Source organism: Heptranchias perlo, chromosome 5, assembly GCF_035084215.1.
Source record: "Heptranchias perlo isolate sHepPer1 chromosome 5, sHepPer1.hap1, whole genome shotgun sequence".
In the NCBI taxonomy this organism is placed as follows: domain Eukaryota; kingdom Metazoa; phylum Chordata; class Chondrichthyes; order Hexanchiformes; family Hexanchidae; genus Heptranchias; species Heptranchias perlo.
Genome location: NC_090329.1, coordinates 65,956,927 through 65,972,772, shown reverse-complemented (window position 1 = coordinate 65,972,772; position 15,846 = coordinate 65,956,927). Strand labels below are relative to the sequence as shown.

General features: G+C 40.7%; 1 protein-coding gene across 3 annotated transcripts in view; it reads left to right on the top strand.

Moving 5' to 3' along the window:
* Positions 1-15,846, top strand: part of cd2ap (CD2-associated protein) — a 185,079-nt gene that overhangs the window by 39,820 nt on the left and 129,413 nt on the right. For 2 of the 3 annotated variants that reach the window (XM_067984522.1, XM_067984521.1), the window contains exon 2: positions 758-918. In XM_067984522.1, coding sequence (XP_067840623.1) covers positions 758-918 — 161 coding nt within the window. The remainder of the gene's footprint in view (positions 1-757; positions 919-15,846) is intronic. The other variant, XM_067984523.1, reaches the window with a different exon arrangement.

Below are 15,846 nucleotides of genomic sequence, written 5' to 3'. Positions count from 1 at the left end.
AGAGAAAGCAAAAATCAAAATCCATTGTAAATATTTTTCTATCTGAATTTCCTCTACTGAGGAAAGTAGCTAATGGAAACCACACGATTAAAATCGGAGCAATCCAACTAATGGACACCTCTCTGTCACTTAATAATATGCTCCATAATAGTGTGAAAAAGCACCACATGGAATGTAACGGAACCATACAGATCTGAAAAATTCCAGGTTCAATTGCTAGTTGATGCGGAGTTTGCTGACCTCAGCAGCTGAGGACTGGGGACATGGGCTACAGTTGGCCTCGAGCTTCTCTGGGGCAGGGAGAGAAAAAACATTCATGGCTCCGGCTCCTGATTACTTTTGGTAATTCCTGCTGTAATGTATGGACTTTAGGTGAGGACAGAATTGGGCTTGGCTGTGAGTTTTTTTAGTCCCTTCTCCCTCCCCTCCCATGGTTGAATAAGCTGTTGATGGGGGCTCACAATGTGACTATTTAGGTGAGGTACTGGGAGACGGAATGCACCAGTGGAAATGTGCTACAGGGCGAGTCATCACCTTAGGGAGGAGTGGCAAAAATTGCACAATAAGGGTGTTTGCTTAAGTATTATAATGAATTAGCCATTTCTGAATTTTGTATTGACAGTTGGTAAACAGCACTTTGTATCCGTCCTATCAACGTTTACTTGTAATGATTTTCACCACTAACAAAAAACTTCAACATTGACTTCTAAATGGGAACGGCTGTTTCTGATTTGACTGTATTTTTGATCTTTTTCAGTGGAGGCTACTGTGGAATATGATTACGAAGCTGTGCACGAGGATGAACTTTCACTGAGGGTTGGTGATCTCATCAAGAATGTAAGAAAACTTGAAGAAGAAGGGTGGTGTGAAGGAGAGTTAAATGGGAAGAGGGGGTTGTTCCCTGATAATTTTGTCAAAGTGAGTAAGGAAAATAATGCTGTTGGAAATCTTTGTTTTTTCTTGGCACTTTGTGACACAATAAGAGAGCATGAGCATATTTGCCCAACAGTTTTAAGAGAATGGTGATGGTCACCAAATGATGTAAACAATTAACCACTTGTATCCACTTTGAAAGGACAGAAGCTTTTCCCCAGAATGTTTTTATTACAATTTTGGATACAAAGTATTAAGAGTCTGCAAAGGGATATAGACAGGTTAAGTGAGTGGGCAAGAAGGTGGCAGACGGAGTATAATGTGGGGAAATGTGAGGTTATTCACTTTGGTAGGCAGAATAGAAAATCAGAATGTTTTTTAAATGATGAGCAGCTACTAAATGTTGGTGTTCAGAGAGACTTGGGTGTCCTCATACACGAAACACAAAGTTAGTATGCAGGTACAGCAGGCAATTCGACAGCAAATGGCATGATCGCCTTTATTGCAAGGGGGTTGGAGTACAAGAGTAAGGAAGTCTTACTACCTTTGTACAGGGCTTTGGTGAGACCACACCTGGAGTACTGTGTACAGTTTTGGTCTCTATCTAAGGAAGGATGTACTTGCCTTAGAGGCGGTGCAACAAAGGCTCACTAGATTAATTCCTGGGATGAGAGGGTCCTCTTATGAGGAGAGGTTGAGTAGAATCGGCTTATACTCTGGAGTTTAGAAGAATGAGGTGTGATCTCATTGAAACGTAAGATTCTGAGGGGGCTTGACAGGGTAGATGCTGAGATTGTTTCCCCTGGCTAGAGAGTCTAGAACTAGGGGGGCATAATCGCAGGATATGGGGTCAGCCATTCAAGATTGAGATGAGGAATTTCTTCACTGAGCGTTGTGAATCTTTGGAATTCTGTACCCCAGAAGGCTGTGGATGCTGAGTCGTTGAATGTATTAAAGGTGAGATGGATAGATTTTTGAACTATAGGGGAATCGAGGGATATGGGGATCGAGCGGGAAAATTGAGTTGAGGTCAAAGATCAGCCATGATCTGACTGAATGGCGGAGCAAGCTCACGGGGTCGTATGGCCTACTCCTGCTCCTATTTCTTATGTTCTTAAAGTATAGATGTCAGCAAATGATAGGTTATGAAAAATAATTGTGTGAGCTATGTAATATGCTTGCAAGTTACAGTGAAGACATTGAATATTTTAATTCATTTTGCATAGTTTTTGCATAATTGGTCTCAAAAATTTAATTTAAATTTTGCCTTATTCTTCATGTACTACTAATGTGAACCTGTCCATTAGGTTGCATGGGGTGGGGATAGTTTCAGGGTTGGGGAAGAAGATAGTAAGTTTTTTTAAAAAAAAACTTTCTCTGATGCCATGATTTTAAAAATGTTCTCGTTACCTCTTCTTGATACAAAAATTCACTTTTAACCTAAGCTTTGTTGAAAGAATTTCCACCTAAAAAAGATGCCTGACATAACTGAGAAGAAGTTGGCATGGAGAGACTACAGATGTGGAATGTGGATCTTCACTCCTATGTTAGCTCAGAGGATGATAGCCAGACACCATAGTTAGTAGGCCTCACTCTTGAAGGGTCAGACTACTGGTGTCCAGGGAAGTAAGCCTTCCTTACCTAAGGGTCATTTATCTTTTTTTTTAATCCTCTAGATATTTCTTATCCCCCTCTGCTTATCTGCTCAAGTCATTGGCGAGTGTGCTGTACTCCCCTTGACTTAGACTACCCAAATGTTCTTCCTTTTAATTGCTGTTATTTCTGACAGACATTCCTGGGTTTATGGGATGAAGAAATGTCCAAGGTGAGGGCCTCCTGAATTTCTTGTCCTTTTGACTTTTGTGTTAATTTTTTCTGTCCTCTGTTGATAATCAACTAGCAGAGACTTGTGTAAGAAATATAGTATGTATAGATTCTACTATTACCTTTGGAGCCCTTAAAGTAGATTCTTCTGCCGTGTTCAGGTGCATGTATACCCCCCCGCACCCCCCGGGCCCCTTTTCAAGATCAAGTCCAGTTGGCTGGACATAAGTGGAATGCGGATGTTCTCGCATGGATTAGCGCAAAAATAGATAGCCTGACACTTAGTAGGCATAATTATTTCATTGCAGTTTCCCAACTTGTTTCTGTGCTGGCGATAGTTCTAAGGCCTGCAGGGACTTTACTACCTGTAGAAGGTTCTCAGCAGAAGCTTGTAGTATATAATGTAGATGTCAGATCATCCTGTTCTCACTCCATCCAAGCTGGTAGCACAGGCGTTCTTTTCTGTCTCGTTGATTATCTCAACATATACTTGCCCTGTAACTTGGTCCCAATCAGAATATTTTTATCTAGTGTATTTTTTTTGGTTGACGTAATATCAACTGCTTTTCTTTAGTTCCTTTATATCTGCTTCTATGTCTGGGGGATAAAGGAAGAGGCGAAAGAATTTCTCAGTTAACTTGTGCATTTACATTCCTCGTTCGATAACTTGCTTTCATCAGGTCCATTTGTTCTTCAGAATTTAGAAGAATCTGATCTTGACCCTGCTTAACCTTTTTCTCCAGTGAAAAGAAGTTAAGTTCTGTAAATCTTCCTAACTTAGACCCAAGATGAAGAATAACCTTTGTCGATCTCATCTGAACCCTTTCCAATGTGTCAATATCCTCTTGAAGGTAGGGTGCATAGAACTGCACATGGTATTCCAAATGTAATCTTGCCACTGATTACATGAGGCTTGAATGACATTTTGATCAGTAGTCAAATACTTTTGATGTATCCTATTATTTAATTACATCTTCATGTTCCCAGGAAACTTGGTGTGGACAACTGATAATCGCACCCGTGTGGTTTTCTTTTTTTACTTCGGTTAAGAAGGAAGAGTAGCTACAAGGAAAGCAAGCTGGCCTTTTAACTAAATTAGTGTTGAGGAACTAGATTCAAATTCAGGTAAAGTAAATGCATAAAAAATAACTTATTGCATTTTAATTCACCTAATAAACGAGGTGTACTAATTCTGTGGGGTGGGTTTTGCCCAATCGCACAATTCCACTCACTTAATATAAAAATCTGTAGTACCATTTCACGTGCACGTTTCCAGTTCCAGTATGCATTACGTACTTTGCAACGAGTGGGCATTGTATGATATTGTTTAGTTACATCTGATTTAACTATTGTAGTTGAAGTTGTTGCTTTTTGTTTTAAAGTGAAAAATTATCAGTTTGAGTAGCCCTCACAAGATACTTGTGTCCTCCCTGGACGGGGAGACAATTGATCGTCCAAATCCCACCAACTATATTTTAAAATTTATAGCTAGATTAAAATTATTTGCTACTTTTAGCCCATCTGATTTAATTTTTCAAATTCTGTTTTTCCCTCCCATAATAGTTACCAGACCATATAGCTAGGTATTATCAGCAAATTTTACACTGAAATGCTTCACGTGTGGAACTTGAATTGAAAATCGAGTCGTTCTATATCGACTGGAAAACCTTCATCCACTAGTTCAGTTATTTCCACAAGGAATTTCAATAGGCTAATGAAACATGACATGTTGCTGTTAAATCAAAACTGACTGTTCCTTATGACCCCTGCTCTTCAGAAGAGTGTTAATAGCATCCCACATAATATTTTCAAGCATTTCTACCACATATGATGTTACTCTAATTATAATTTCTGATTTTGTGTCTTGTTCCTTAATTCGACTATTAGGATAATGTTTGCTACCTTCCAGTCTCTTGAAAATATCGACTGGGGCCCTGTTTATTTCCACCTCAATTTCTTAGTGATTCTAGGGTGTGTGCTCTGGCCCAATTGCCTTGTAGATATTTAATTCTTTGATTACCTTAAACAAAAATGACCCAGATCTAGAATTTATCACTTTAATGTGATACTTTAATGTGTATACTCCTAGGAACATTGGAACAGGAGTAGGCCATTCAGCCTCTTGAGCCTGTGTCAAAAAGTGCTTCCTGATTTCACTGCTGAATGGCCTAGCTCTAATATTAAGATTGTGCCCCCTCGTTCTGGATTCCCACACCAGAGGAAATATTTTCTCTCTCTGCTATATCGAATCCCTTTATCATATTTAAAAACCTCAATTATATTACTCCTCAACCTTCTAAACTCAAGGGAATACAATCCAAGTTTCTGAAACCTGGCCTCATTTAACTCTTTTTAAGGTGTCATTCTGCTGAATTTGCATTGTACTCCTTCCAAGGCCATTATACCTTTCCTGAGGTGCAGTATCCAAAATTGAACACAATACTCCAGATGGGATCTGACCAAGGCTCTGTACAACTGAAGCATAACTTCCTTCCCTTTGTATTCCACCCCCTTGAGATATAAGCCAGCATTCTATTAGCCATTTTGATTACTTTTTTCTACCTGCACACTGGCTTTTAGTGATTTTGTGTACCTGGACACTCAAATCCCTTTGCTCCTTCACAGTTCCTAGTCTCATCATCATCATTAAGAAAATATTCTGATTTGTCTTGGATCCAAAATGGATGACCTCACACCTCCCCACATTGATCTCCATCTGCCACAGTCTTGCCCACTCACTTTGTCTGTCTATATACCTTTTTTAACTTCCTGCTCCAATCTACTCAACTTGTGCTTTAAATGAGCCATCTGATCTTAACCACTGTCTCAACTATTAATAAACATCTATCTATTAAAAAAAATTGGATTTCTTTTGGTGTTTATAGTCTGCCTTTCTTTTATCTCCTTCAATACACCTTTAATTGACTTCATTTGGTTATTGGATGACTCCTGGTCCTTGTTTAGTTTGACATCAAGATTAGTTTTAACCCCCTTAATTAACTGTTGTGCTTTAGGCTTTGCAGTGTTTCTTTTGTTTCATGGGGTTTATTTTCTTCATTTAAAAAAAATGGTATGTATGTATGTCCCTTGAACTCTTCACATGACTTCAACGTTTGGACTCCTAAAATCATGCTCTATTGTATTATTTTTGGTTTTAGCATTTAATGCAGTGTCATCTTACTATACAACGATCATCAAACCTGGAAGTGGGTGAACGGCTGAACACTAAAAGTAACCAAGTGTATACTCTATTCTTACTGCTTAACATGTTAAGTAGTAAGTATTTTTACCAGTTAAGATGTTACACTAATTGGCTTATAATGTCTGATTTTTTTTGTCTTGTTCCTTGTGAATATTAGGATAATGTTTGGTACCTCTGCAAAATTTCTTTTACTTTCAAATCCTTTGATTTTGCTCAAGACCAGGGACAATTAACATGACAACATGGCAGCTGGTTCTCTTCATGAAGGCAGACATTTCCTTTGTTTCCTTTTGATTCAGAGTTATTCAAAAACATGCAAGTAGAAGTGATAACACTGATGTGGCTTCAGAAATTGTGGTTCTATGGACACCTTAGCGAAATGTCTTGCTAATTTCTGTCCAGAAAGGAATTTCCTGTCTCTGCTTTTGAAAGAGATCCTTGATCCATTGGTTTGATGGCTTGAAAAGCAGTTATTTTGAGACCAGCAGTTCTCCTCTTCAATGGTGGATGCCCTTGTGACTATCAGAAATACCCCTACCAAAGAGAGTGTATAATCTTCATTTATTGAGTTCATACATTTAGTAGAAGAAATTTTCATTGTGGTGCATCATGTTGTATTTTAATTCTGGCTCTTGTGATTTATATCCTTTTATTTTAGAAAATGTTCAGTATTTAGTGACTCCAAAGCTGAAGTTTGACGAGTTCATTTGGCATTCATTGTGGTTTTTCATGATCCTTTCCGGCCTTGCTTTTGGATTGCTCCCTTGTGCCTTAATTTATAAACGGTGTTGAAAATCTCATATAAATTGAATACTAAATGCCCTTCCTCAGGACCTATAATGTAGTAATTTGGTATATCCCTTTTTTGAGCACCAGAGATTTTGTGACCTCACATTGCTAGTATGGAAAATTATATTGCTGGCCACCGTGGTTTCAGTTGTAAAGTGGACATTGCATCTTTCTATCTTCCACTTTGTCCTTTGAAGCTACCGTTTCCATTGTGTGGATGGCGTAGAAAGATTAAATTCTGTTGTAGCCTCTTATCCTCCTTTGGCAAGGAAAAGTAGCTCCAAGGAGAGTCTGACTAAATGGATGATCGATGGAATCATTTACAGTTACTACCTTGCAGGTGAGGTTGAAGATCATTCTGAGAAGTCCATTGTGGTGAGCCTCCCAGGAGGATCTGTGTAAGATTGTGGCATCCATCAAATGCAATGAAGATAATAGATGTTGGGAAGCTTCTTTTTTGCCATGGTAATTTGATCCTTGTGTCTTAGGCAGGCAACTCATTTTGTGCTTACTTTTCCTACTTGCAAGTTTGTTCTGTTCGGATTTTGTGGGCTTGGAGGTTTGGTAAAACGACTATTTTTAATACTCTTAAGATTAGCCATCAATGATTCAAATCAGATTAGTTCGGCTGATTGCAAAAATACATTATTCATGTATCAGTTGCATTAGTTAACATTTGTCTAAGTTCAACATAAATCATCCAAAACTCTGATGCCCGTATCCTAACTCGCACCAAGTCCCGTTCACCTACCACCCCTGTGCTCGCTGACCTACATTGGCTACTGGTCCGGCAGTGCCTCAATTTTAAAATTGTCATCCTTTTTTTCAAATCCCTCCATGGCCTCGCCCCATCCCATCTCTGTAACCTTCTCCTGCCCTACAACTCTCCCAGATCTCTGCTCTCCTCCAATTCTTGCCTCTTGCGTAGCCCCGATTTTAACCGCTTCACCATTGGTGGCCATGCCTTCAGCTGCCTAGGCCCTAAGCTCTGGAATTTCTTCCCAAAACTTCTCCGCCTCTGTACCTGCAGATCTGCAGTAAGTGTCTGCAACTTGAGGAATTTCAGCTGAGTTGAGGAGCTGGAGTTCCAGCTGCAGACTTTGCGATACATCAGGGAGGGTGAACGTTACCTGGACACTTTGTTCCAGGAGGCAGTCACACCCTTTATACTAAATACTTTAGATTTGGCCCGTGGTCAAGGATGGCAGAGTGTGACTGCAAGTGAGGCAGGTATGGGGACACAGGAGGTAGCATCGCAGGAGCCTGAGCCCTTGCACTTGTCTAACAGTTACGAGGTTCTTGCAAGCTGTGTGGACGAGAGCAAGGACTGCAGAGAGGATGAGCAAACTGACCACTGCACCGTGGTACAGGAGGTCATTTAAGTGGGGTGAGTAAAAAGGAAGGTGGTAATAGTAAGCGACAGTATAGTTACGGAGATAGATATTGTTCTCTGAAGCCAGGAGCATGAGTCCCGAAGGCTGTGTTGCCTACCCGGTGTCAGGGTTAAGGACATCTTCTCCGGGCTGGAGAGGAACTTGGAGGGGGAGGATCCAGTTGTCATGTCCATGTAGGTACCAATGACATAGGTAAGACTAAGAAAGAGGTTCTGCTGAGAGAGTTTGAGCAGCCAGGGACTAAATTAAAAAGCACAACCACAAACATAATAATCTCTGGATTATTACCTGAGCCACGAGCAAATTGGCACAGGGTAAATCAGATCAGAGAGATGAATGCGTGGCTCAAAGATTGGTGTGGGAGAAGTGGGTTTCGATTCATGGGGCACTGGCAGCAGTACTGGGGAAAGAGAGAGCTGTTCAGTCAGGGCGGGCTTCACCTGAACTATGCTGGGACCAGTTCTAGCGAATTGAATAACTAGTGCTGTAGATAGGGCTTTAAACTAAATAAGAGGGGGGTGGGGGTGGAATTTAAAATCTTGAAGAGCAAGGACAAGGAAGTAGTTCAGGGAAGAGATAGGGGTAATGATAACCAGAGTGTGACAGGAAGGGACAGAGTGAACAAACAAAGCTGTACACCAGCAAATGGGGCCAGAGTGGGGAAAAATGGTAAAAAGACAAAATTAAAGGTTCTTTATCTGAATGCGCGCAGCATTCATAAGATAGATGAATTGACGGCACAAATAGAAACAGATGGGTATGATCTCATTGCCATTACAGAGACGTGGTTGCAAGGTGACCAAGGTTGGGAACTGAATATTCAGGGGTATCTGACATTTCGGAAGGATAGGAAGAAAAGGTGGTGGGGTAGCTCTGTTAAAAGAATGAAATTAGTACAATAGTGAGAAATGATCTTGGCTTGGAAGATCAAGATGTTGAATCAATTTGGGTGGAGGTAAGAAATCACTGGTGGGAGTGGTATATAGGTCCTCTTATGGTAGCTGTAGGGTAAAATATAAATCAAGAAATAATGGGGGCTTGTAAAAAGGTAATGCAATAATCATGGCCGCTTTTAACTTTCATATAGATTGGACGAATCAAATTGGCAAAAGTAGCCCTGAGGATGAGTTCGTAGAGTGTATTCGGGACTGTTTCTTCGACTAATACGTTTTGAACCAACCAGGGAACAGGCCATTTTAGATCTGGTAATGGGTAGAGACAGGATTAATTAATGACCTCAAAGTAAAGGCTCCCTTAGGAAACAGTGATCATAATATGATAAACTGGATGTGAAATTCTGAGCGTGATGATCGTGGATCTGAAACTACTGTATTAAACCTAAATAAGAGCAATTACAATGGCATGAGGACGGAGTTGGCTAAAGTGGACTGGGAAAACAGATTAGAAGGTATGGCTGTGGATAAGCAGTGGCAGACATTTAAAAAGATTTTATGACTCTCTACAAAAATATATCCTAGTAAGGAGGAAAGACTCCATGAGAAGGGTATACCAACCATGGGTAACTAAGGAAGGTATCAGGTTAAAAGAAAAGGCATACAATATGGCAAATATTAGTAGTAAGCCTGAAGATTGGGAAAAGTTTAGAAACCAGCAAAGGAGGACTTAAAAAAAAAAAATAAAGGGAGAAAATAGATTCAGAGTAAACTAGCAAGAAATATAAAAACTTGACAGTAAAAGCATTTACAAGTGTATAAAAAGGGAGAGTAGCTAAATTAAGTATAGGTCCCTTAGAGGATAAAACTGGGGAAATAATGGAAAACAAGGAAATGGCAGAGGCATTGAACAGATATTTTGTATTTGTCTTCACAGTAGAAGACATGAAAGCATACCAATAATAGTGGATGATCAAGGGGCAAAGGGGAGAGAGGATCTGTAAAAACAATCACTATCACTAGGGAAAAAGTACTAGGTAAACTAATGGGTCTAAAGGCTGACAAGTCCCCTGGACCCGATGGCTTGCATCCGAGGGTCTTAAAGGAAGTGGCTGCAGAGATAGTGGATGCATTGGTTGTAATCTTCCAAAATTCACTAGATTCTGGAAAGGTCCCAGCAGATTGGAAAACCGCAAATGTCACACCCCTCTTCGAGAATGGAGGGAGACAGAAAGCAGTTCAAGGCCAATTAGCCTAGTATCTGTCATTGGGAAAATGCTAGAATCCATTATTAAGGAAGTAGTAGCAGGACACTTGGAGAGTCAGTGAAATCATGGAGAGTCAACATGGTTTTATGAAGGGGAAATAGTGTTTGACAAATTTATTATATTTCTTTGAGGAAGTAACGCGCAGGGTGGATAAAGGAGAACCAGTAGATGTAGTGTATTTGGGTTTCCAAAAGGCATTCGATAAGGTGCCACATAAAATATTACCGTACAAGGTAAGAGCTCATGGTGTTGGGGGTAATATATTTGCATGGATAGAGGATTGGCTAACTAACAGAAAACAGAGAGTCGGGATAAAGGGGTCATTTTCAGGATGGCAGTCTGTAACTAGTGGGGTGGCGCAGGGATCAGTGCTGGAGCCTCAACTATTTACAATGTATATCAATGATTTGGATGAAGGAAACGAATGTACTGTGGCCAAGTTTGCTGATCCTTTTCCACCTATCTTTGTAAGTTGTGAGGAGGACACAAAGTGTCTGCAAAGGGATATAAATGGGTTAAGTGAATGGGCAAAAATTTGGCAGATGGAATATAATGTGGGAAAATGTGAAGTCATCCACTTTGGTAGGAAGAATAAAAAAGCAAAATATATAAATGGAGAAAGACTACAGAATGCTGCGGTACAGAGGGATTTGGGCGTTCTCGTTTGAAACACAAAAAGTTAGCATGCAGGTGCAGCAGGTAATTGGGAAGGCAAATGGAATATTGGCCTTTATTTCAAGGGGGATGGAGTATAAAAGCAGTGAAGTCTTGCTACAACTGTATAGGGTGCTGGTGAGACCACACCTGGAGTACTGCGTACAGTTTTGGTCCCCTTATTTAAGGAAGGATATACTTGCATTGGAGGCGGTTCAGAGAAGGTTCACTAGGTTGATTCCAGGTATGGAAGGGTTGTCTAATGAGGAAAGATTGAACAGATGGGTCTGTACTCATTGGAGTTGAGAAGAATGAGAGGAGATCTTATTGAAACATACAAGATTCTGAGGGGGCTTGACAGGGTAAATGTTGAGAGGATATTTCCCCTCATAGGGGAATCTTGAAGTAGGGGGGCATAGCTTTAGAATAAGGGGTTGTCATTTAAGACTGAGATGAGGAGAAATTTCTTCTGAGGTTTGTGAACCTATCGGAATTCTTCGCCCGAAAGAGCAACGGAGGCTGAGTCATTGAATGTATTCAAGGCCGAGTTAGACAAATTTTTGATCAGCAAGGGAGTCAAAGGATATGGGGAACAGGTGGGAAAGTGGAGTTGAGATAAAGATCAGATCAGCCATGATTTCATTGAATGGCAGAGCAGGCTCGAAGGACCAAATGGCCTACTCCTGCTACTATCTCATGTTCTTATGTACCTCTCTCTCCTCCTTTTAATTTGCTCCTTAAAACCTACTACTTTGACCAAGTTTTTCAGTCACCTGTCCTAATATCATCTTATGTGGCTTGGTGTCAAATTTTGTTTCATAAGGCGCTTCACAGGAGCGTTAGGATGTTTTACTACTTTAAAGACGCTATATAATTGCAGGTTGTTGTATGTTTTCATTTGTGTGTGTTTGTGTGAGATATGTTAAATTCTAGTGGTGATTGAAATAGTACATTTTAGGGCTCAAAGGTAAAAGCTTTGTGATTCTATAGTTAATTTTGTGTAAGCAATAAGCACTTACACACACGTCTTAAGAATATTAGTCTAGTTTCAAATGCATGGCTATATTTTGAAAATGTTCAATTTCAGCCACATACATGTCGTACGTCATGTAATTATGCTTGAGAATGCCTTGTCTCTTCTTTATATTTTCTTCGCAATGACCGAGGCAAAATCAAACATTCTTCATAGGAAGAATGTTGGGCATGTTGCTAGCATGGTTTACTGCCAATACCGTTTTCTCCTCGCACAGTTCCTTCTCTACCTTATGGTTATGACCCTAAAAACAACACTGTTCCAATAGTGCACTGCACATAACTGGTGTTTTTTCTTTATTCTGTCACAGTATAGCAGCTGAAGAGACTATTTTCTTTCATTAAAAACATCAGTGGCCTGCTATACTGTCATTTAGTTTCTTTTGTTTCGGAAGAGCTGACAGAGGTATGCACGTGGACAGTACAAGGGGCTGTTAACTCACACTTGGCATATGTTTGAGCTGTAGTACAGAGCTTCATTTGCCACATCCACAGAGTAGTTGCAGTAGCAGAAGCTGCAATTGGTAAACATTCTGCACAGCTGTGGTGTAGAATTTTGTTTGTAAACCTGAAAAAATTGCCAGTATGTAGGAAGTGTGTGAATTTTTAAAATAAGTGATTCATTTGGAGGAGACCCTGATATACTGCTAATCCTAATAAGGTCATCCCCTTTCAGCCTGTCTTGGAAATATAAGTTTTGCAGCTTTTAACCAGCTGCACAAGCCTGGCTGTGGTTTACTTAGCTCATGTACTGTAAGAATGATTTATGACAGGTTGCCAGAAACCCAAGCACCTGGTAGCCATAAGCAGTATTAAAATTTAATTAGGGTTATTTTGGTTGGCAGTGGTTGGTTGCTCAACTGAAAACAGTGAGGCTTCATTTGGGGCCTATTAATTATTTGAGAGAATGTGCTGAACTTTCCTCACATCCTTGTCACTTGCTGAATTTCAAACATGCTTTGAGCATTTTTGAGTTTTTTAATCAGCTATTTTTCCCCCTTGCTTTTGGGTGGATACGAGTAGAAAATGAATTGTGACCAAGTAGGAAAGAATGCAGATGTGCTAATGCATCAGGAAAAATGATAGGTTAAAATAAGCTAAGTGTAAATTCTTCATCTTGTAACAAGACATCACAGATTGCACAGTACTTATAGATAAATACATTTTAGAATCTTGGATAGTTATGTACAATTGGAAAGCACAATGCATCGATAAGGCTAAGGGCAAAGGAAATAGGAAGATTGGTTGCATCAGGGCTTGCAGGAACCACGTCTAAAAGGGCAGAGGAATGGTCAGAAGGTGTGTCTTTTTGACTGCAAGGAAGCACTTTTTTTGTGCCAGGGCATGATAGAATACAAGTTGGGTAAGATATGAGAAGACTGAATCATATGGCATAAGAAATGGAAAGATTTAGCCAGCAACATATTAATTTTGTACATCAATTTTATAGTTCTCTTTTGCATATTGATTAAAAAAAAAAATTGAAATAGAAGAGAAAACAAATAGAATTAGAAAGTGGAGATTAAAGCAGAAAAATCAGTGAAAAATATACTTCAACTAGATAATTAGTCTTGGAAGCAATTTTACTTACAACTACAATGCGTAAATATGAACTGAAATGTTTCAGAATGGTTATTGTAAATGATTCAAATCTGTTCACTTGTTTTGGCCTGTAGTGCCACAGTGGGGTGGGGGGGGGGGGGTGGTGGTGGATGGTTGTTTGCACATCACTATCAGTGTCATAGCACTTTTGCCACTGCGTTAGAAAGTTGTAGGTTTCAGTCTTACACCGGGATTCAAGTTAATAATCTAGAGCCATTTTTAGCATGAGACCAGTGTTGGCATGACTGGTTTCTGATGAGCATATTTTGCTCATCTGGCTGCAACCCAAAGGTAAATGTGCCAGTTTTGCATGTTCGGGGTGGGGGAATGAGAGAAAATTCATTAAACTCTTCAAATTTTTAAATTAGCTTATGGTTTGAATGAAATATTAGAGCAGTGGCTTACCAAAAATGTTATTACATCTGACATTTTGTCAGCGATTGAAGTAAATTAATCGAGATAAATTACTGCTTCCATGCTGCTTGTTAAATTAGTTGGGCTGCCATGTGAGGATGTGTGGGGGGAGAAAAACAATTTATTAGCCAAGGTATTGTTTTTAAAGAGAAGGAGGTTTAAAGGGAAATGAGGTTTCAGAAGTCAAGGAGGGGGTTAAAAAATGGGGCTGTGTCGTGCCATTTTTAGGTGCTACATGGCCAACTCAGACCCGAATATGGGGTCCAATTTGCGTGTGCATGCTTCCGATGGGAAGTGTGCAGGACGCCATCTTGATAAAGATGTTTGTGCACCTAATGACTGCTGGTAGCATGCAGAGTAGGGAGAATATGAAGTGGATCAACGGGCAACCCTGATTTCAAGCCACCTCTGCTATTTTGCAACTCCACACTCCAGCCAACACCCTGACTTAACCTCGCACAGCTGAACATGACGTTAAACGGCATGAAGGACACAACCGCCCAGCCCCAGCCCCAGCGTTATTTAAATGGTTCATGAAGTACTTACAGGTTAGTTGCTATTATTTCTTCTGGCTGCTGGTGCAATTGTACATATTTTTGGAGGTTTTCTCTACTTGGCTAAAGTTTAAATACTCTACTAGTGGCCTGGCTGGTCTTGTAGTACTTTTTGCATCATTTAAAATATTGTGCTGAGAAAGTTGCTTCCAGACATGGGTGGTCTGGTAGGGCTTCCTCTGGGAATTGAACATGACTGGGAGAAGGAAGACAGGCCATGCAGAGAAGGACAAGCTGCTAGAAGAGGAAGGAGGAGGAGCAGGGCGCTCAGCAGGATATCATATTCGCGGAGGGTCTTCAGGGACCAATTCTCTTACCTCAACTTCAGTGACGACCATTGCATGAGACGTCGTCGGTTCACAAAAGAGGTCGTGACTGAAATCTGTCAACTGCTGCAGCTGCAACTGCAGCCTCAAAGCGGGGCAAAGACAGTATTGCCTGTGGCTGTCAAGTTGACCATGGCTCTAAATTTTATGCCTCTGGCTCCTTTCAGGCTGCTGCTGGAGCACCATCTCGCAGTTTGCAATGCACTGCTGTATAAGGGAGGTCACTGAGGTTCTCTATACAATAAGAAACACGTTCATCTCATTCCCTCTTGCCAGAGACAAGTAGGAGGAGCAAGCACAGCATTTTGCACAGATTGCAGGTTTCCCCATGGTGTAGGGTGCTATTGACTATACGCACATTGACGTTCATGCTCCTCATCTGAACTCTGACATATTCATCAACAGAAAAGGATTCTACTCCTTCAATGTGCAGCTGGTGTGCAACCACAGAGTGCGTCATGCAGGTCAGTGCCTGCTATCCTGGCAGCATTCATGATTCTTTCTTTTGCGGCGGTTCTCTGTTCCCGTATTTGAACCAGCAGTGCAGGTCAAAGGCTGACTACTAGGCGACAAGGGTTATCCCCTCATGACATGGTTCATGACTCCGATCAGGAACCCATGCACGTGTGCACAGCAGACCTACAATGAGAGCCATGCTGCCACAAGGAACATTATAGAGCACACCATCAGCGTCCTCAAGCAATGCTTCTCCTGCCTGGATTGCTCTGGAGGAACCCTGCAGTACTCTGCTGAGCAAGTATTGAGATGTGTGGTAGCGTGCTGCACAACTTGTCCGTTAGCAAAGGCTGTTCCTTCATATCAGGTGAGAACTGGAGGTAGTGGTGGGGAAGCCATAATGCAGACAGGCCCTTTCTGCCATGATCAGGTTATTCATGAGCGATACCAGTAACCTCAATTATACCTCCTCATTCGCCAACACACCCACATTCCTTATCTTTCCTCTATCACTGGCCATCACATTGAACTCTTTCTGACAACACGCATTGGTTCCTCCGTCAGT